The sequence below is a fragment of the Nilaparvata lugens genome, chromosome 7 (assembly GCF_014356525.2).
Source record: "Nilaparvata lugens isolate BPH chromosome 7, ASM1435652v1, whole genome shotgun sequence".
In the NCBI taxonomy this organism is placed as follows: Eukaryota; Metazoa; Arthropoda; class Insecta; order Hemiptera; family Delphacidae; genus Nilaparvata; species Nilaparvata lugens.
Window position 1 is genome coordinate 1,647,209 of NC_052510.1, and position 24,043 is coordinate 1,671,251.

General features: G+C 33.8%; 1 protein-coding gene across 1 annotated transcript in view; it reads left to right on the top strand.

The window, feature by feature from the left end:
• Positions 1-23,784, top strand: part of LOC111044615 (neurogenic locus Notch protein) — a gene marked incomplete in the record, with an annotated part of 280,748 nt that extends 256,964 nt beyond the window's left edge. The window contains 9 exon segments of the mRNA XM_039433417.1: positions 1,626-1,915; positions 3,605-3,755; positions 5,631-5,815; positions 7,379-7,624; positions 10,831-11,050; positions 12,874-13,028; positions 14,727-15,015; positions 16,304-16,572; positions 18,510-23,784. Of these exon segments, the coding sequence (XP_039289351.1) occupies positions 1,626-1,915; positions 3,605-3,755; positions 5,631-5,815; positions 7,379-7,624; positions 10,831-11,050; positions 12,874-13,028; positions 14,727-15,015; positions 16,304-16,572; positions 18,510-18,740 (2,036 nt within the window).
• Positions 23,785-24,043: the final 259 nt, after the last annotated feature.

Sequence of the window (24,043 nt, forward strand, 5' to 3'; positions counted from 1 at the left end):
CTAACTATTTTGCGTTGCCATGTTGCAAATCTGGAGTGCGGAAAACATTTTTCCCGCACTAGAGCGGAAAAGTGATTCTTTGCGTTCTGTAATCAGTGCAGCAATGACCACTTTTCAACGTAACTGTAGGAAAAATAATTTTTTTCACTCTAACAAGAATTCGTCAACCTCATAGAAAGCCTTCTCACTGAGAAAAGAATATAGTTTTGTTTTGAATTGTTTTTCTTCAACAATGCTTCTCAAATCAGCCGGAAGTTTCGCAAAAAACTGTTGTCCCCTATAAGTAGGTGTTTTCTCAAATACACTCAGCCTATGTCTCTCAACTGAAATGTTATTCCTTGCTGCTGTATTCCTTTTTTGCTGTTTGCAAATAAATCAATAACATTCTTTCCTTGTGAATGCTCAGAAATCATTGACTAGAATGAAGGCGCAGAAATTGTCTCTTTGAATTCCATAGAAAATATTATGGAACACTTGCCAAGATATTGTAGATAGAAGAATTTCACAGAAAATGTTATGGAGTAATTGCCAAGACATTGTAGATAGAAGATAATTCACAATACATTGTTCGAATACATGAATTACTTTTGCAAAAGTACCACATCTAATGTGGTACAACTAGCGTTAACTCGCAAATATTAGCAAACAGTTGAAATAAGTCTTTGAAAATGCAAATTAATTCCTCTTAATCTTTAAAGTTTATCTCATGTGCTACAACTATCTTCATCTCATCAATATTTTTGAAAGTACGTAACAGAAGATTTGAAAATGCAAATGAATTCTTTGTAATTCTTTTAGTTACTGCGATGAACCAATTAATTTGAATTTCCCCCAAATTCACATTCATGTACACATGTTTCGTACAGTATTTTTAATGTAATTCAATCGTTATTTTTTCAATCAATCACAATAAATTATTCCCTTACAAAAGCAAATTGAATACAGATTACAAATGTAATGAAAAAGAGCTGCTATCCATATGTGCCTACTCAGTGGAGGAATATAAAGATTTTTACAAACCTCAAGATGGAGGTTTGAGAAGATAGATAACATGTTGCTGTTTGATTAATGACAAATTGACATATCCTTATACCCCTTTTACAGGTGGTCGGTGGATGAAATAATAATAGTATTCATAGAACTAGATATAATTTTTTCATAATTTTTACTTATTTGGTGACAGCAGCAAAACCATATAGTGCTGGTGTCTAGTAATAAAACAAAACGATAATACTACTTCCAATAGAAAAATTATATTCTTTAGAAATTTAGCTTATTTTAGGTTGTATCTCAAACATTTTCCCGATTCCCTTATGGGTTTCTTGCGCACAAACAGCGCGCATGAAATTCAATCGTTCTAGATAATTCTCCATTATAAATTTCTTGTCGAATCTAAAACATTTTCTCGATGTTTTTCCTAGGTTTCCTGCGCACAAACAGCGCGCACGAAACTCAATCATTCTAGATAACTTTATTATCAATTTCTTGTCAAATCTTAAACATTTTCCTCGATTCACTTTCAGGTTTCCTGCGCACAAACAGCGCGCACGAAACTCAATCATTCTAGATAACTTTATTATCAATTTCTTGTCAAATCTTAAACATTTTCCTCGATTCACTTCCAGGTTTCCTGCGCACAAACAGCGCGCACCATCGCACGTCGCGACGCCGTGGACCTGACGGCCAGGAAATGCGCAATCTCAACAAAAACTGCAGCGTCAGCTGTTTGGAGGCCTCAGGCGGAGGGGTGGGTGGACCCCATCAGTGGTCGGATGATGAGAGCGAATTGCCACCCGCCAAGAAGGCGCGAGACAATGGATATAGCAGTGATCACACCGCCATTACTGACTATGAAGACATGTGGAGTCAGCAGCATATGGATGGAAGGAATGTGATTCTCACGCCGCCTAGTATGGTGAGTAAAGTTGTTCATTCATTCATTAATTCATCAATTCATTCATTTCTTCATTAATTCATTTACGGCGCTAACCGAGTTGCGCAGGATACGAAGGTGAATAAAAGATTGAGTTTCAGATTGGTTTCAATCAAGTTTTTCCTCCAGTCATACAACAAATTTATATAAAAATACAACAAGTATGATGCAATAAATAAAAATATTTATAGAGGATGAGAAGATGAATGAAAGCTCGAGTTTCAGATTGGTTTCAATCAAGTTTTTCCTTCAATCATACAACAAATTAATATAAAAATGCAACAAGAGTATGATGCAATAAATAAAAATATTTATAGAGGATGAGAAGATGAATGAAAGCTCGAGTTTCAGATTGGTTTCAATCAAGTTTTTCCTTCAATCATACAACAAATTAATATAAAAATGCAACAAGAGTATGATGCAATAAATAAAAATATTTATAGAGGATGAGAAGGTGAATGAGAGCTCGAGTTTCAGATTGGTTTGAATCAAGTTTTTCCTTCAATCATACAACAAATTTATATAAAATAAGAGTATGATGCAATAAATAAAAATATTTTTAGAGGATGAGAAGGTGAATGAAAGCTCGAGTTTCAGATTGGTTTCAATCAAGTTTTTCCTTCAATCATACAATAAATTTATATAAAAATACAAGTATGATGCAACAAATACAAATATTTATAGAGGATGAGAAGGTGAATGAGAGCTCGAGTTTCAGATTGGTTTGAATCAAGTTTTTCCTTCAATCATACAACAAATTAATATAAAAATAGAAAAAGTATGATGCAATAAATAAAATTATTCCTGCTAATCCATCGTTAATTATAGTTGTGCTGAGGCATTGAAGGATTAGTCCCCGGTTTCATGGTCATCTATTAAAACTAATGGAACATTAAACCTATAGATTTAGGACCGTTTGCACAGTGGACGCTTGAAACAGCTGGTGGTTTAAATCTCAAAATGAAATCAATTTAATATTCATTTAATCCAGTTTGATCTGAGATTCGGTCTAAACTGGCATTGTGCGTTTGAATTGGTTTGTTTTTTGAGATAGATTTCTACAATTATGCAGGTTTGATGCCTAGTGATATCGGACTCCCATGTGCAAGCAACCTAAAATAAAATATAATTATAAATTATGTTGAAATAAAACTAATCTAATGAATTATCAACAATTATTGTATTATTGTAATGTAGAGTAGTATTGAGAAGGTGTTCCTTTTTTCTGCATGCATTAATCCATATGTCCTTCTAGTGATATGATAGGAACTGATATCTTTTTTCAATTCTTGGTGTATTTTTATCAGAATTCACAGAGTTTGATTTCCATTTTGTGATGTAAGAGGAATTGATTATATTTTCCCAATTTTTTGAATATTTTTTTTATCACAATTTACAGAGTTTGATTTACATTTTGTGATGTTACAGGAATTTATATAGTTTTTCAATTTTGGGAGTAATTTCGTGATTGTTTACTGAGTTTGATGTCCATTTGTAATGAGATAGGATTTGATAAATATTTGTTCTCCAGTTTGGGAGTATTTTTATCAGAATTTACTGAGTTTGATATCAATTTTGTAATGTGACAGGAATTGATATATAGGTTTTCAATCTTGGGAGTCATTTTTTTGTGAATTTACTGAATGTAATGTCAATTTTGTGATGTGACAGGAAACGGTGGACGTTCGCGGCCCGTGTGGCATGACTCCATTGATGGTGGCAGCCGTTAAGGGCGGAGGAGGACTGGATGAGGGACTCGGACTAGAGGAGGGGGTGGAAGATGACAGCACTGTCGCTGTTATTGCTGATCTCGTCGCTCAAGGTCAGTCAAAATATTTCAATATATTCAACACAACTTACTGTAGTCATGTCCACGTTACAAAATGGCATTCAACAAAGCAGATAGCGCTATCTCTTTCTCGCTTTGCTCTGTTGCCGCCAGATCGTCTTTTAACAATGTAGAATTAATTCAGCAGGAATGAAATGCATTCATGAGAAACATGAATGAATGAATGAGAAGAATAATATAATTAAATATTGTAATCGTTATAGTGATGTCCACGTTATAATGTCATTGTTTGTTTAGCAATGGTATTACTATCCTTGTCTATCATTCATCAAAGCGGATAGCGCTATCTCTTTCTCACTTTGCTCTGTTGCCAGATAGTTATTTAACAATGTAGAACTAATAATTGATAACAAAATATTTCATCTCAATTATGAAAATTCATTATTAAATCATTGAAAAATATAATTTCTTGCTTAATAAAATATAATTGATTATTTTAAACGAGAACGAACAGTTAATATCACATCAAGAAACCTGTATCAGCTACCGTATATAAAAGGCATTGACAAGACAGAGGATCGGCAACGTTGATCTCAGATCTTTTCCCACTGCCATTATAACTTGGAGCTCACTATAGTAAAAAAGACAATTCAAATTAAATAGTAATAATATGACATACGTAAAATTAGAACACAATTTAGGAGTTACAAATGGAAATTATATTGTTTTCAACCTAAATAGAGCAGAAGTAGCCATGATAGTCAAGTCAAGAGCAGCACTGTAATCTCTAAATTATGGAGTTGGAAGGGAAAGAGACCAGTTTCTATACTAGATGTGCAAAAGAGGATAAAATGAAGATCTTATCCATTTCTCAAAGATTTGAAAGTGAAACAATTTCAGCGGAGTTCAGATTTAATATCTGGGAGTTGCTGAGTTAAACGACAAACTATTGATTGAGATATTAAACGGATAGAGCTGGAAGAATTTGTTAAGATTAATTCCAATAGCCTGGAGGCAAAGTTATACTTTGAGATATACTTCATGTGAGAAATTGGAGGGCGGAGGCAAGGGATCGAGATGGTTGGAGAGGCAGGATTGAGGAGGCCAGGGCTCGATTTGGGCTGTAGGGCCATCGAAGAAGAAGAATAATAAGGAGGAAAGTTAGTAGACAAAGCTCTGTATACTAACGTTGGCCTAGAAGTACTGATCTCTTGCTGATTGAGGAGTTTAACACATGCGCCCAGTTGCACAAATGTCTGTTAAATTTTAATCATGATCAAATGTCACGAGCACATCACGAGAACCAATCAGAGACAGCTGTTCTGGAAAGAAAACTTTTATGATTACTTCTCGTGGCATTAAATCACAGTTAAAATTTAAAAGGCCTTTGTGCAACCGAGTCATAGAGTAAATGTGTTTAGGAATCTTTGGGTTTAAATAATGCAATTTTATTTTATTAATTTGTAATAGTAGTCAACTCCTGGCAGAGGGTCTGAAAGCCATTGCAATAGAAAAATTTATTACCAAGTGGATATTTTACTTTTGTTGTTGTTGATGTCGATAACGATTTTTGAAATTATTAATTACTGCTCATTGAATGTACAGTACTAGAAATAATTTCAACATTACAATTGGTATTGAATTATATTGAAAGTTTATTAAATAAGTCATTTGAAATGTCAGACATAGTTATAGATAACATCAACAAATGTAAACATTCTGATCATTCTTTTGTTGATTCAAAAAACAGTTTTCTATGAAATTTAATGAAAATGTATCTATCCAGTCATCTATTTATTCCCTCATTTCTAAAGTATTTATTTATGTATCTATTCATATATTTATCCATTTATTCCCTCATCTTTTTATGCATGTATTCATTTAATTATGTATCTATCTATTAAACAGGAGCGGAACTAAATGCACAAATGGACAAGACAGGAGAGACTTCGCTGCATTTGGCCGCCCGATACGCCAGAGCAGACGCGGCCAAACGCTTGCTGGACGCGGGAGCAGAAGCCAATGCTCAGGACAACACAGGGCGAACACCTCTACATGCCGCCGTAGCTGCTGATGCTATGGGCGTATTCCAGGTTGGTAAAAAAGTCACAGATTATGTAACTCAATAGCTCTTGTGGTAGTGTTCACACACAGGCGGAAAAATGAATTACATTGATTGTAATGGGAGGTGTCATGTTAAGGCAGAGGTCACCAATTATTTAACTCAATAGTTCTTATGGTAGTGTCCACACAGAGGTGGAAAAATGAATTGCATTGGTTGTTATGGAAGATGTCATGTTAACAAGAGGTCACATATTATGTAACTCAATAGTTCTTATGGTAGTGTTCACACAGAGGCGGAAAAATGAAAGTATTGCTGTTATGGAAGGTGTCATGTTAGGACAGAGGTCACAGATTATGTAACTCAATAGTTCTTATGGTAGTGTTCACACAGAGGCGGAAAAATGAATTACTTTGGTTGTTATGGGAGGTGTCATGTTAGGACAGAGGCCAACACAGGCAGGACCTGCTGATGCTATGGGTCTTTCAGGTCAGTTAAGGTCAAATTCCCAAGTGACGACTCAACAATCCTTCAGTGAAGTCCACGTTTTAATAGCTCAAAACCCATTCTTCTCATAATTCAGTTCTATGGGGGATTAACTCTTAGAAGAATCTACAATATTCTAGTGAAGAGATTGTATCTATAATAATATATAGATAGTAGATAGTATAGATATCATAATTATATAGATAGTATCATCTATAGGGAAATTATTCACCATTGGTTTTATAAACAGCCTGAGGTAGAGTTGGCTTGTGAGAGTTCTTTCTATGGTGAGGTCCAGGTTATAATGGCAGTATTTGATCAACATCGGTGTTGCTTTCCTTGTCTTTCATTTGACAAAGCAGAGAGCACTATTCTTTTCTAGCTCCACAACGTTTCCAGATCGTTTTTTATTTAAGTAAAAAAATGGTTAATAGAAGACAATTTATACTTGATTTGGTCTTTTTGAGTTTGTCATTTACTTGTAATTTTGTTACTTTGTCTTATCGTTTGTAAGTATTGAGATGTGACCTGGTTTCCGTAATTTTTATTTATTCTAGTTGTTTGAATAAGCTCTAGTTCTTTCTATTGATATGTTGCTGTACCTAGTTGTTCGAACTCACTGCCGGCGCACAAGTTGTCTTTGCCGGTAGTGCCATTTTGTAAATTAGAATATTTATTTTATCAATCTGTATTATTTTATGGCAAATAAATGAATTGAATAAGATCGTGGGTAAAACAGAACTATTATTTTAAAATTGAGAATTGAGTTGGCTAAATCAACAATTTTTGGCAATATCAATTGTGTCAAAATTATTAAAACTTGACAATTTTTATATTGTTTTTCTGTGTATCTATATTTTGTTATCAAGTACTTGACTATGATAAAATTCAACATCCATAGATTATCATCCATCATAGAATTGTATCAATTGTACTGCTGTTATTAGATTAAAGAATGTATTTGTTATTTTTAGAACTCGTGGCTGGAGCTCAAGGCTTCTTTTTCCAGTCACGCCAAAAACTATTGTAATCTAATGATTATTTTGTTTGTAAAAATATGTTTTGTATTGGCAATATATTCATCATTCATTCATTTCGTTTCTTTTAGATTCTGCTCCGCAACCGCGCGACCAACCTGAACGCAAAGATGCACGACGGCACGACGCCGCTGATCCTGGCCGCGCGTCTCGCCATTGAAGGCATGGTGGAGGATTTGATCAACGCCGATGCCGACATAAACGCGGCCGACAACTCAGGAAAGGCGGCCCTACACTGGGCGGCGGCCGTCAATAATGTCGACGCCGTCAACATTCTGCTAGCGCACGGCGCGAACCGCGATGCGCAGGACGATAAGGTGGGTGAAAACTTGAAACAAATTATTGGGAAGCATGGAATGGTGAAATAATAAATCAAATGAAAGAGAATTTAATGCTATACAACCCTATAACTTTTTTTTCGATGCATTGTTGAAGAGTTATAAGCCCTGAAAGTGCAAAACGTTGTATAGAAAACTGTTTCTTCAAACTTTCAAGAGCGGATATCTCGAGAACTATGAGATATGTTGAATAATGTACAAGATTAAAATTGTAGGCAAATTTGTTAGCTTCAATTTTGTATTTTTTTTTGAATTGAATTGAATTTATTTCAGCAAAATTTGCACAATTTACAATAATATTTCAACAGAGCAAATACACAACTTGAGATATGTAATACAAATAATACTATTAATACCTTATCCTGTTCCCTATCATATTCAATTTTTTTCAATTCAATTCTTTTTATTTGCCATCAATACAATTTACAATAAATTATTCAAGAAATTCATAGAAATAAAAATAAAACATAGCTTACAATCAAAAACAAAAATTATAAATTAAATATATTTAAATCAAAATCTATTCATTAAGGCAACAACCCAGCAAGGAAAATCCTGTCCGCTGGGCGTGAGCATCAGTTCAATATTATTATATCAAATATTATTTTATTATTATAAATAAAAATAAATATAGCAAAATTTTAGAATCACGTAAGTAAACAAAAAAATAAGGTTGAAATAAAAAAATGTATATTATAAAATATTATCGAGAGTAAAGAAAAATGTCTCAATTATCCATTTATTTATCTGTGCCCCATGTCTATCCTCAGTTAAAAATTGCATACCATTTGGGATTAAATTAATTAATTTTGTGCTTAAATAATTTAATTGTCGACGTAATATTGTTAGGTTAGTGTGATTTATGTTGAATAAATTATGAAAATTTAACCTGAAATTATATGTGGCTAGATTATTCCTTATTGTAAATTTATCTTTATTTTTTCTTATGTAGTAGAGAATTTTTTAATATATAGTTGGCGTATGGTCATTACCTTGAATTCATCAAATGTGTCCTGCTTGGATGAATTCTTGGTCTATTCAGAATAGTCTTTATTATCATTTTTTGAATGACAAAAATCCTATTTATTATGTGATCATAAGTTCCCCCCCATACTCCTAACGCATATTGCAGAATTGACTGAACGTATCCATTATATTTTATTTAATGTATCTATAATATAGATACATTAAATAAATTGAATTCTAATAATATATCTATATTATATTTATGATAATAATATTCCTAGTTTAATCCTGTTCAACAATGTTTTAGCATATTTTATTTTGGTATAACTTATCTTATTGTACCTATCCCAAGTGGATTCACTCTATTTAATGAAATATAAGAGCCCACATAGACCTTTTTGGCCTGTTCGTGGGTCAATGAGTCCAGTACTGTGTGATTAAAGTATACAAAATTAAAGTATTAAATTCAATTATCATAATACGCATATTGTTTGAGATATATGCTAAAAACCAACAAATGCTACTTTCAAACAACCTCCACTCCCTTAGCACTGGGAGTAGGGGTGGGAACTTTTGATATGTTTACTCCATAACTACTATCCTTATTACTCCACATGAATGGTATAATGCTTTCTTTTCCTGTGTCTTGTGTATTTGTTACTGTGGGCTGTGTCTTTTTTGTTCGACCATTTAGATTTTTTTTTACAAGTTCCTGATTCCCTGTTTTAGGTGGGCAGTGGATGCTAGTGAGGTCCACGTTATAATGACAGTATTTGATCAACTTTGGTTTTGCTATCCTTGTCTATCATTCGACAAAGCCGGTGGTACTATCCTTTTCTAGGTCCACAAACATGCCAATTATGTTTTTGACAGTGTAGAAATATAATTAATTGATGCAGAGAATCGGCATCGCTATTCTTCTATCTTTATCCACTGCCATTATAACGTGGATCTCACAATATATATATATATATATAATATATATATATATATATATTATATATATATATATATATATATATCAATCTATCTAGCTGCGGGGTTCAAAATTGTGTTCCAAACTTTCCCTCTATACATTTTTTGAGCACTAGAATAGAATAAAAAACATTTGTTGTCTGGGCTACTATTTGTATTATCATTATTATTATACTGTATAGTGTTCATCCTTTTCTAACCCACAGTTTGATTCACCTTCTTAAATTAAATGAAAAACTCAAATGTTTATCAGAGATTGACAATGGTGTAATAGCCGAAACCGGTCTTTCTAAATATCAATAAATCTGTGGTTTTTTGACAATTTCTTTGTCTTTTTCATTTAATATGAATAATTACCACAATATCAACTTCTCAACTACACAGAAAGTGATTCACCTTCGCTTAATATTCCAGACGACTTATATATTTTCTTATAAGTAAAGCCAGTTATACACAACTAATTTGCACGTCTGATTTTTTGCCGTCCTTATAAATTCTACCAGATTGAATATAACTTGACAAACACATCATGCAGATATGCACCATTTGTCTGCCTCTCTTACTCTATGTTCAATCTAATAGAATTTAAAAGGACGGTACAAAATCGGACGTTCAAAAATCGATGTGTGTAATTGGCTTTACTCAAAAGAAAGTATTCTGAAATATTGAGCGAAGGTGAATCAAATTTGAAATTGAAAAATGATGAACAATATACAGTATGGTAATGCTATAGTGTGGCTCACCTTATAATGGCAGTGAATAAAGATAGAAGAACAGCGATGCCAATTCTCTGCATTAATTAATTATATTTCTACATTGTCAAAACATGATTGTCATCGTTGTGGACCTAGAAAAGGATAGTACCACCGGCTTTGTCGAATGATAGACTAGGATAGCAAAACCAAAGTTGATCAAATACTGTCATTATAACGTGAACCTCACTATAATAGGTCTAGGTGTTTCACCGTAAACGGTAAATCGCATGAAAATCTAATCGAATTTAACAGCCGTAAGAATTTCATTGTAACTAGACTAATATCCCACTCATTATTCTCAGATAACAGCATGATTATTGAACTAACTAGCTGCGTCCTTTTAAATGAACTTATCCCTTCTGTATTATTCTATTTCAGGACGAAACTCCGCTATTCTATTCACTCATTATTCTCAGATAACAGCATGATTATTGAACTAACTAGCTGCATCCTTTCAAATAAATTAATGTTCTTTCCCCTCAATTCCAGGACGAAACCCCGCTATTCCTGGCCGCGCGGGAAGGCAGTTTCGAGGCGAGTAAAGCTCTGCTCGACCATTTCGCAAACAGGGAGATCACAGACCACATGGACAGGTTGCCTCGCGATGTGGCGAGCGAAAGGCTGCACCACGACATTGTGCGGCTATTGGACGAACATGTGCCTCGCTCACCGCAGATGGTGTCTGTCATACCAAATGGACCTCTGCTTGGTGAGTTATTCAAATAAATAAATGTTCATTTCCTCCAAAAAACTACAACTTCTACATCAATTACAGAAAATATTATTAGATACAATTACATAATTATTGTTTACAAAATTAGTTTCAGAAATTTCTTTTAATGTGTCTTCTACAATCGTTTAGTGTATTCTGTGTGGAAATTGACCTACTCCACTATGGCGTACCATGTTCTAGAGTAAGTTTTGTTTATTTGTTTTTTGTGCGGATTAGTAATTAGTAAGTGTTTAGTAAGTCAGTAGTTGAAAATATGAGTTGTTGTTTGTTTGAAATAATTTTTTTTCTACAACTGCGCGTAAAACATACTCAATTCTCCTCGTAAAACAGCTTATTTCTGAGGAGAATCTACTTTTTCGCTCGCTAACCATCTATGCATGCGCAGTAGATTTTCTTTACGCTCGCAAATCATCGCGCATGCGCAGAAGAGTTTCTTTACGCTCGCTAATCAGCTGATGATAAGCAGCTCGCCAAAAGACAAACCACTCTCGGTCAGATCTTAAACCTAAAAAGTCGGTAATTGTACCGATTCTACAGCCATGATGGATATCAGTGTGGACGAATTATTATAAAATCCGCCAGATATAAGAGTGATTTAACAGGTTCGTGCAGTTGTAGAAAAAAATTTGTATGTTATTCGCGCGTAATGCTTCTTTATCGCTCTTGCAAAATTATCACGCTCCGCTTCGCGTCGCATGATAACTGTTTTGTGCGAGCGATAAAGTCGCGCATTACGCTCTTAATACATGAATAGCTATTCTATGTTCTGTCTTCCTTTGCTCATCAACCAATTATTGTGTACTATTGTTTTGAACTTTCTAGGATGATTAATCTGTTTAAAGTTTGCAGGAAGTAGATTATATAATTTCGGTGCTATCAATCAATACATTTTTTGCAAACATTTGTAAAGTTGGTCCTGTTGAACCCTTAGGTCTTCCAGCAGCTGCAATTTAAAAACATTATTATAGTATTCATATAGCTTGGTGAGTACTTTCATAGGGAAAAGATATGATAATTAGAGGTCCCATGGGGCGTTTATGTTCCAATTTTCAATGTTTACTCAAGCTGATAGTCCTAGTAGTTGTTTTTGTTAAAGCTATGTGACGCTGGTAGTCTCTCATACTGTGCCGTTCTTATACTCTCACCAGGCCAAAACAGTGATAATCGATATTACTCGGCTTGAAATAAAACATAACTCTGCTTTGAATTCGAAACATAAACAACCTATACCAGGGGATATCCTCTTATGTTATTTTTTCTCCATGTGATAATCATCCATGTTATCTGTCCAATGTCTTCCAATCAATTTTTCCCCCAATAATAATAATAATAATAATTATGTCTTTTGAATAACATCTTGACCAATTCGATGAATTTGTTTGTAAGATCATCTTTTTACAATATTAATTATCTCCAATGTCTTTCAATCAATTCTTTAGCTGATTATAATAACTTCTGTTGCCTTTCCTTCAATTTAATTCTTTGCCGAATTATAAAACAATTGTTGTTATCTTCCTATTAATTTCCATGACTGATTCCATAAATTTGTTGTTCTAGAAATAGAAATAAAAATAAAAATCTCAGTACCCTTTATGTATTATTAATTATTAAAATGAATTATTGAAAGAGATAAATTTGTTGTTCTGTTTGTAGGATCTTTTTCCTCCATGATTAACTGTCGAACAAGTCTTGTTATCTCTCCAATGTCTTTCAATTAATTTTTTCCTTATTATAATAATTTCTGTTGTTTTTTCATTGATTTTTTGACTGATTCCATAAATTTGTTGTTGTGTTTGCAGGATCTCCGTCGCACCACCATTTAATAACACACCCGACCGTGATAGGGGGTGGGGGTGGCAAAGCGTCGTCCAAGGCCAAGAAGAGGCCCAAGTCACAGGTGGTGCAGGGAGGGGGAGCCAGCCCCAACAGCCCTGACAATGATACACAGCAACAGGTAAGTCTCAAAAATATTTCATTTCATTTCAAATATCATTCTATAATTCAGGTCTATCATCTTCGTTTAACGCTAATCGGTTCACATGAAGATATGGTCACATATATTATAGTGTGTTTCATTCCTGGTTTAAACCAATATCTGATTAATCTTCATTTAACTGAGATGGTGCATATACGGCCCTTAGTGTAATAGAATCGTACGGTCTGATCAATGAAAATTTCCAATATTATATACTTTTCCTACAGTTACGTTGAAAAGTGGCCATTGCTGCACTGATTACAGAACGCAAAGAATCACTTTTCCGCTCTAGTGCGGGAAAAATTTTTCTGCACTCCAGATTTGCAACATGGCAACGCAAAATACTTAGTAGGTTATATGGAGCAACAGTGCAGCAAAATCAAAATGAAGTTGGTAACAGTGACTGCTGTGGCTGCTATAGTGAGCAGAGGTGCAACCAAGCACAACGCGCTAATTATTATTCATTATATATTATAACCAAGGACAACGAGGACTTTAGGATTTTAGGATTAAGGTTTTTATCAATAATAAAATTACACAGAAAAACATTTGATGCATTTCAGGCAATTTTACCCATAATTACCCACTTTTCATATTCAATGGTAACTGTAGGAAAAACTTAATGTGAAATACGTGCGCAAAGTTCCTCTGCTGCAATCAAAAAACCATTCCGCCCTCGCCTACGGCTCGGGCGTAAACGTTTCTTTCGGTGCAGCAAACTGTCACTTTGCGCACTAGTTGCACAAATAACTATTTCAGTCATGAGAAGTGCATAAGATCCAATTGAAACCAATAAATCACGAGTTTCTATTATAGGATTCATCTTATCCTTTGAGATTAGATATATCAGCTGATAGTTGCAGTGATAGTAGTTTTAATTTTTCTGCTCAACATTTTCAAGTTTATTTCAATATTATTGAAACTTTCGGATTGTTTAGTGTTATTTCCGGCTCTTATCAACCCTTCGAAATTCAAAATTCATCAGTCATATCTCGAATACGTATTCTCTGAGTGTTAATCTTTGGTCAAAACAGAAATTTTAAACTTAACCTCACTTTGGACTATTTATGTGCCAAAATCAAGGAATTGAAGAAGTTTTGGGCAATTGCCTGTTTCTCTTTCCAAATATCGTGTTTGTGACTGTTCTAATAAATAAATAAATAAATATCTCTCTTGTAGAGAAAATAAATGAAGTTATTATCCTTAGTAGCGACCTACTCTCTATAGTACCTACATGGGCGACCATAGTTGAGTAGGCTATTCTTGGAATTTCTCCATGTATAATTTTTTTTCAAATCAGCTATTATTGAGCATTCCAAAATTACATGTATAATACATGCTGTCTAAAAGCAACCGGGACTTGACTTATTGAAAACTGGACGTACTGAAGTTGCCTATCCAGGCTGGTTCTTGATCAACTAAAATCATTATGAAGTGAATATCACCCTTTTTATGGGCATGGTCCAAATAATTAGTGGAAGGTGTGACTCTATCTATCAAAATTCCTCGTTTTAATAGATCCTATGTTTTCTTGTGTTTTTACAGATGCAATCATCTTGTTCTAATAGATATATGCTTTCCATCCTTGGATGGAAATATGCATTCCAACAATTGATTCTTCTTTTTTTCCATCTGCAATATTCATGTTCTAATATAGATTTTATTTTAATTTTCTAGCTGCAATCAGCCGGCACCCAGCTGGTGCGCCGCAAGCCGAGCGTGAAGAAGAGCCGCAAGCCAGCTGGCGGCATGAGCGGTGCCGCAGGCTGCGGCGGCTTGGACGCCGGCCTGTACGGCAACCAGCAGCAGCCGCAACTGCCGCAGCCGCCAGCTTACGAGGACTGCATCGCCCAACAGGCGCAGTACCACCAGCCATACCAGGCGGTGCTTCAGGCGGCCGGTCAGGCGGTCTTCCAGGAGCCATCGCCGCCGCATAGTGTCACCATGTCCCCCTCACCTATCAAAGGTAATATAATACACATGGAATTATATTTTGAGGAAACTCGAGTCAAGTGATCGACATATTCCGAAACCAGAAATGGGCGATACCAGTGATTGTTAGAGAATCCATACGTTCAAGCTGCAGACCGTACTCCAAAAAGATGAATTCCGAGCTTGTATATCCTGGAGGCCATATGTTTTATAGATAAGAACAAGAATAAATTCAGAACTGGCGCACATTTCCACAATTATGAAACAAGGCATAGGGAAGAGTTACGAGATGATACACACAGGACCACAATGTATGAAAGAGTAGTAAAGAGTGCTGGGATTCGATTATACAATGAATTACCAGCTACCATAAGAGAAAACACAGGACGTGAATTAAAAAATAGTATTGATGAAGGAGCAACTCTTAAGCATTTGTGCATACTCAGTTGATTAATTTAAATCACATTACGAGATGAGTTAAGTATTATTATGAGTTGCTCAGTATTATTATGTATAGATTTTATGTTTTTTGCTTTCAAAAATTATTTAATAGGACTTGATTTGACTAAATTATTGACATATCTAAATACCCCTTCCATGGGTGGTAAATTGGACTAATAATAATACACAACTTTTACCTGAGCTACCGAACGAAGAGTCGCGAAGCAAGCGAGCCTTAGTTCTTTTATGGTACTTAGGGCGAGACCCTAACCACGAGCGTTTTTCCAGAACTTTTCAGATGAGTCGGCATTGCAGATAGCTCTCTGATTGGCTGATTGGGTTGGCATTCAGGAATCAGCTGATTCGGGAAGCTGATCGAGAATCCACCATTCGGAGTGCTTTCTGCCCTGCCGACTCGTCAGAAAACGTATAAAAATCATGTTTCATACGATAATTGTTTATATATTATCTCAATCTATTAGAAGCCTCGTGAATAGTTGTGAGCCCTGGCCCTCAAACGTTGTGAGAGAGCAGGTAGATCGTAATATAGATAGTAGTTGGAGGAAAATAATTAATCTAGCATATAAGTTAAGGTGCATTTTCGTTTGTGTGTGAACTTCCACAGTCGACGACGGCAAGCATTGTTGACATTCAAATTGTCCTAATTTCAAGTGTACTAAAACAGCTGATCAAATAACTTTTCATTATTTGTGCTTATTATTCAAGAAACAAAACATTTCCAATAGTATAAACTCATTGCCATTTAAAAGTATAAAAAATTCTTATTAATTTTGTTTATTCCCTTCAACTCGACCGTCGTTACCCACTTTGTATCTTAGTGTTTCAAACTAATCTAATCTGATCTATTTAATATTTTAAAGGCCGACCATCGTTGCCGACTTCCCCCACCCACATGGCGGCCATGCGCCGAGCCACCACGCAGCACCAGCAGCAGCATCAGTCTGGCAACACCGCATCGGTGCTGCAGCACTTCGACTTCGACCTGGCCTACAGTGCTGGTGGAGTTGGCAACATGGCAGCGGCGGCTGCGCCCTTCCAGCAGCAGAATGCAGCTGCCACACAGCAGCAGCAGCAGCAGAATACGGCCCTGCAGCACCAGCAGCAGATGAGTGTGCATCAACATCAACAGGTAAGTGTCCCAAAAATATCCATCTGTTTCAAGCTAAATCAGTGAAATATCTTTCCCTCCACCTACTATCTAAACGAGAGGCAACAAATCCAAGACGGGGATAGCATATTCAAGCCCGATTTCACCAAATTCACGCTATCGATTCGTTTATTAAACTTGAGTTGAAACTAAAAGTCCAGTTCCTAAGCCCTGTATACTATATGGCTGGTTAGTATAGTAATATCCAAAGCCTATTGATCTCTCTTCAAAGCATCGTTCAATATATGAACCACCGTGACTGAAAAGATTAATAAACCTGAGTCAAAACTGAAAGTCCAGTTCCTAAGTCCTGTTTTAACGAATGTATTATTCTATTACTGTACATAGTCTATTAATGTTATCAAGTAGACAAGAAAACAACCTAGAAAGTCAAGTAGTGTTTAGGAAGGAATATAAATCGTTGGATGGAATACAGCAATATAGTGCAGCTTGTAGCTTTTGAATTTAAATTACTTGAACTTTAACTGTTTTAACGAATGTATTATTCTATTACTGTAAATAGTCTATTAATGTTATCAGGTAGACAAGAAAACAACCTAGAAAGTCGAGTAGTGTTCAGGAAGGAATATAAATCGTTGGATGGAATACAGCAATATAGTGCAGCTTGTAGCTTTTGAATTTAAATTACTTGAACTTTAGCGCGATTGTTTTTGCACGCGTACGTTTAACGCTCTGCAGAGTGTTGAAAGTCGCTCTATATTTAGTCGAACTAGTTATATTTTGAATATAATCACATAGATACGACCACCCTGTCTTTCGGAGGACAAGATAAGCAGTCGGTCCCGACTACCTAAAAATTAGTCATCATCTCTCATCATCATCATCCCTCTCACTCATTACCTACGCACAAGCCTGAGATCATTTTTGGACATCACCCTCAGTATTATTATTATTATAGAATGAGTTCAATATATTTTGATAATTTATCTAGGTTAGTTATTAATAGTATATGTTTTCTTAAATCATTAGTGTGTGTCGTGTGATCACTTTGGATGCATGTATGTGCAAGTGCATCCATGACCAAGCTTGCCGATGAGAAACAAAATGTGGAAAGAGCAATAAGAACATTCACACTGAACGTTTGCACTTGCTGGTTGAGCAGCTGCATGCAAGTCACAACGTGTTTCAATGGCACTTTGTCAAATTTTGTTTTTCGACTCATGCATGATCTGACTTGCACTTGTACATATTATACGCATACAATGTGATCACACCCTTTGAGTAAGCTAAACGACCTTTACTTCACGTTCACTTTCTACCTTTACTATAACATAGAAAGGAAAACATTCCAATAGAATCTTTTTATGAAGATGTCAATTGCGTTATTTATGACTTCACCAATTAATTCCTCAATTTACTTATCTAATCATTGCACTTGTTGATGATTTTTTCGTTTAATATACCTCTCAATTTATGATTTGTCAAACAATTAGTCACGCTTTTAATTTATAATTTCTTGATTTGCAAATTTTACATCATCTATTTTTGTTGTGGAAGTTCCAAGTTGTTATGTTGCATTTAATTCACTAATGTCGCGGAACTTGTTGCGTTACCCAACAGTGAACTCTCAGCTGTACTTTTAGAATTGAGTTTGTTTTTTTGTCCTTTTTTATTATTTCTTTAATACGTGAATATATCCTATTTCAGTGGTAATAATGTGAAAAATTTTCTTCTATGTTTAGTTTTGAAGCATCTATATTAAAAATCTACTTTGTTAAAATAATTAAGAACAACTACAAGACTTGACCTATTTCGGACTATGTGTAACCTTATCTCTAAATTTGGGAGAGGAATAGCACAAGGTTACCTTATTTTTTCTCTCCCTATCATTTTGATGATGTACTTATTGTATGAATTAATAAAGAATAAATAAAATAATGTTGTGGAACTTGTTGCAGGCACAAGCCGCCCAACAAGCAGCTGCAGCAGCTGCAGCGGCGGCACAACAGCAGTACTATCACTACCTGACTCCGCCCTCGGACAGTCTCCAGGGACCAGAGTCCTTCTCCACCCCCTCCCCGGACTCACCCTGGCACTGGTCATCGTCATCCCCACACTCTAACAGTGACTGGTCCGAAGGTATCAGTAGTCCGAACAACAACAAGCATTCAGACGCCATCTACATCTAGGGGCCTGTTCTGAACTGCAGCTGGTTTGACGGTTGAACTTATAACTGAAACTGGTTTGAACTGGTTGAATTTGTGAAATAGAACTAGTTTTTTAGTTGGACTTGTAGACTAAAACTGGTTTTGAGAAAGACAATTTGTTTTATAGTTTAAATTTTAAAGTAAGTCTAGTTTCTCAGTTGGACTAGTAGACTAAAACTGGTTTTGTGAAATACAATTGGTTATATAGTTGAAATTGTGAAGTAAGACTAGTATCTTAATTTAACTTGTGAACTATGACTGGTTTTCAAGTTGAATGACAGTTGAACTTGTAAACTAAACTGGTTTTATGAAAGACGATTGGTTTCTAGTTGAAATTGTGAAGTAAGACTAATTTCTAAGGCTCAACTCACACTTACGCAACTCAGGTCGAGAAGAGACTCGACTCTAGTCGAGAGCATGTGTTTCCAAATGGTGACGTCGCGGAGACTAGAATCGACTGGTCTGAGTGTCACCATTTGGAAACACATGCTCTCGACTAGAGTCGAGTCTCTTCTCTACCTGAGTCGCGTGTGAGTTGAGCCTTAGTTGAATTTGTGAACTATGACTGGTTTTCAAGTTGAAATTGTAAACTATGACAAGTTTTCTTGTTGAAATTGTAAACTATGACAAGTTTTCTTGTTGAACTACTGAACGTCAACTGTTCTCAAGATGAATTTGTAAACTAGGTCTGGTTCACAAGTTGAATTTGTTAACTGTGACTGGTTTTGTAGTTGAACTTGTAAACTAAAACTGGTTTTGTGAAAGACGATTGGTTTTCTAGTTGAACTTGTGAACTAGGACTAGTTTTCAAGCTGAAATTGTAAACTATGTCTAGTTTTCCATTAAAACTACTAAACGTCAACTGTTCCCAAGATGAATTTGTGAACTAGGTCTGGTTTACAAGTTGAATTTCTCAACAATGACTGGTTTTCCAGTTGAACTTTTAAACTAAAACTGTTTTTCAAGTTGAACTTGGACTAATTTTAAAGTTGGATTTGTTAACTACGTCTGGGTTTTTAGTTGATCTTGCGAACTATAACTGGTTTTCAAGTTGAATTTGTGAACTATGACTGGTTTTCTAGTTGAACTTGTTAACTGTTACTGGGTTTTGGACCGCTAAATCTCAGATAATACTAAGAAAAAAAAACTAAAAATAGCTAGAGACTGAGAACTCATTCAATTTGAACATGATCTAGGATATGTAATTAGAGCAGGAACTAATAACAGCTAACTAGGAGTGGCTGATTGGAATCAGTTTGTTGACGTCAAGGATCCTCCAGAGTAGAATGGTAATACTTGAACTTGAATTGAATTGAAATTGAATTGAAAATTTCTTTATTCATCAAAATGCACAAAATACATCTGAACTTGTCACTAGGCACTCGTAACAGCCAATTAGAATTAATTCTATATCGTTTAGAACGGTTTAAAATACAAGGGAGCTTGTATTTTGAGACAATAAACTGATAAAATTAGTTTCAATACGTTTAGATTTGCTCTAAGTATAAGAAAATTTGTATTTTGTGACAAAAATAATTTAAATTTGTTCTATAACACCCAAAAACTGAGAGGATTGAGGTTTTCTTTTATTTACTTATTTTAATAAATTCATGAAATCTAGTTATCTCTACTTACATTGTTTTCAATCTACTGTTATTCTAGATGCTTTGACTGGATTTTTTTCTTAAAAGTGACTTGCGTACATGACTTCATCATTTCATAATATTATTTTATCTATTAATAAATGTCTAATTTGCGTTTAACAATATTATTGTATCACCTTATTGTATCAAGCTATTTTGTGTATTAGCTTTGGGGTTTTAATAATTTATTTGACTAAATTTTATTTCAAGGAAATAACAAAAGCCATGACTGTAGTCTTGATTATTACATATTTCTAAATTTTAAAGTGGTTGACTCTGATACTACAAACGATAATTCAATAAGCCTTTCATACGGTAATCCTAATTGATGATAAGCCTGTAATATTTTGTATTTAACCTAAGTTTCAATGGAATAGGTTTTTTTGTTTTGTTGAATATGGCTAGTAGACTATAGATTGTAAGAAATACAGTACCAGCCTTATCTAAATTTGGAAGAGTAATAGCACAAGGTTACCTTATTTTTTCTCTCCCTATCATTTCTATGATGTCCTTATTGTATGAATCATTAATAATATTGATAAATTAATTTTTCAACCATGTAAACAATATTTTGCTATCTTCAACTCAAAATTTCCCATAAATCCAGTCAAAGTTAATAGAATTTACAACCAAATTCCATTTTGCTTTTACAGAATGTTAATAGTTTTGTCCAATATAAACCTACAGTATATTTCTATCATAGTAACTTACAGTAGTTTTGAAAAATGATTAATCACTTTTAAATCCAAGCCTTAATCCTCAAGATTTCTCAACCTTTTTGAATCAAATTGATGCAATATTTAATAAAGTTCCTCATACAAAGCTCCCAAAATGTTCAACAAACTGGTTTCAAATTTTTTAAATAAATTCCAACTTATTTGTGGCATGACTGATCATTTGCTAGAGGAAATATATTCTACATAATATATTTTTTGTACTTGGATCTATTTTATATAAATGTATTTAATATTATTAGTAATAAGTAATTAGATCATAGGATAGAAAGACCCATAAGAAGAAAATGTGCCTCTAAATATTAGCTATAAGATTGGTTATTATATTATAAATTTTATGAACTCTTATGATATTAGTATCATACATCAATGACTTTTGATACTTTTTACATATTTATGAATGCGATTGTCACAAGTACAAAATATGTAAGACAATTTTCGAGAAAATTTTTCGAAATTTACTCAACCATGCTGCTCTCTTCTCTCTGGGAAACTTCCAATGAACAAATTTTTAATTTATTGGTGACTTTTTCTAGATTTGTTTTGTTTAACGGCCAGACGTAGTTGTGATATTTAATGGCGTGTCCAGCTCTTGTGTTCAACAACATAATTTGTGTTTTGTAATTTTTTGTGTATAAATTTAAATGTCTTTCTACTTTCATTGGTTTCTTATAATATTAGTACATTGTATTATATTATTTCAAGTGTAATAATATTATGTTAGTTGACAGTGGTCAGTGTATGTTTGAGGGATGAATTTTTATTTGTCTTTTTCAATTTTTTTATATTTCATTTATGTGTATGTTGTTGAAGTTACAGCAAGTTAGTTGTTGCTATTCTGCTATCATTTTTTGATCTCTGGGATTTTTCATTAATTTTTGATTTTCCTATTGCCACAGATCAGTGTTGGAAAATATCTTGCTCAAAAATTTGACAATAATGTTGGGAATTTTGAATAATTAAGATTCAATCAGTGTTTTCTACACAATTTTCCTCTAAAACTAGTTTTGAAAAATATCTTGCTCAAAAATTTGACAATAGTGTTGCGTATTTTGAATAATTAAGATTCAATCAGTGTTTTCTAAACAATTTTCCTCTAAAACTAGTTTGTGCAGCTGTTGGAAAAAAATCAAATTCCTCTAAAATTGTGCTGCTTAGAATGGTGCATACATGTTAACTGAATTATTATTATTAATCCATTATCATAATCCATAATATTTCATCCCCACCTTTCCATATCAAATGTAAATAAATTAAGAATCAACTTTGTACAAACTATTATATTAGGATAATATAATATTTTTTATATTATTACTGTTATGTTGTTAATGAGTAATAAATTATGAAAGTAGTCTTTAAAGGCGTTTAATAGTTTAATTGTATAGAATTTGTGCATTGAAATTTTTGTATAATGATTATATTATGGCCTATAAAATTGTTGAATCAGGGTATTGCAGCTGATTGGTAATTCTTTGAGTGTTAAATATGAGTAGAAACAACAAAATCCCTATTTTCTAATCATTTCTTTCATTAGAAATGATTAGAAACTGGTTTTGAAAATTTGAAAGCTTTTGATATTAGATTTTTTTTAAGATAACACACAGAGAATATTCTACCAAATTAATTAACTTCTGCTGTAGCTGTAATACTGTGTTAAAATGCCATGAATGAATCTCTAATCAATTATTGAAAATATTGGAAGAATCTCAAGAACAGCTAATAAATAGGCCTACTGAGAAAAATAATACAGAATGAATTATACAATTTTATAAATTTTACAATATTATGTTTGGAATAGTAGGTATAATTGATATCAGGATCTACAATACACCTTTCTTCAAAATTTTATTGAATAGTACCTATGTAAAATAACTATGATATATATACTGAAATCATAGATATAAAGACTGCAAACACAGATGCTTGATTATTAATACCTTCCCAATTTTTTTGTGGAGGGTCATTTCAGAATAATAGATAAGGATAAGTTTAGTAAATGTAGGCTGTAATTTTTCTCATTTGAAAAATTTTTCGCGGAAGAATTTTTTACTTCCACAGATCATGTACAGTAATATAGATAACATCAATTTTTATATTTTTGTACATAACTAGTAATATCTATTTAGATTGTATTGTGATTTAACAGCGGTACTATATTACATAGGCATTCGGAATTTGATGTTTCGATTTTCACACACATTCAGAAATAGATGACAACATGAAACTACTATCAATCTGTATTTAAAAATTTTGATTTTAAATTTTTATAATTAATTCGATAACTATAAAGAGCATGTTTTCCCGTTAAAAATTGAAACTTGTGTTTATGAAAGTGTGAGAGTGGAATCATCAATTTGAAGAAAATTTACAATTTTAAAAGAAAATTTACAATTTCAAAGAAAATTTACAATTTTAAAGATGGTAACAGCCATCGAACAATATTTGAAATATTCCGATTAATATGTTGATTTGACATAAAATATATGTTGTATTCCACATTGAATTTACAGGAAAACTATACAATTATTCTCATTGTAAGATGATGAAAGAAAATTTTAGTGTGTGATTTTTACAAACAAAAATTTAGTGTATGATAGCTATTCTGTATTATTCATTTTTTAAATTATACAATGTATGTTGAGTAAAAAATTGAATTTTATTGTCTTCATCTCCTCATATCCTTTAAAAAAGGCACTGGAAAGGCAGAGAATCGGCATGCTTTTCTCCTATTTCTCCACTGCCATTATAACGTGGACCTCAATATGTCGTTACCTCTTCATGTATTCTGACTCCATGGTACAAAATTATAACCAACTAAAATTCTACCAGGGGAGCAGAAGCTTAAAGGAGGTAGTGATCAGTATTGCGGGTTGCCTATCCTTTTGTTGAACGGCGCTAAAAATAATTC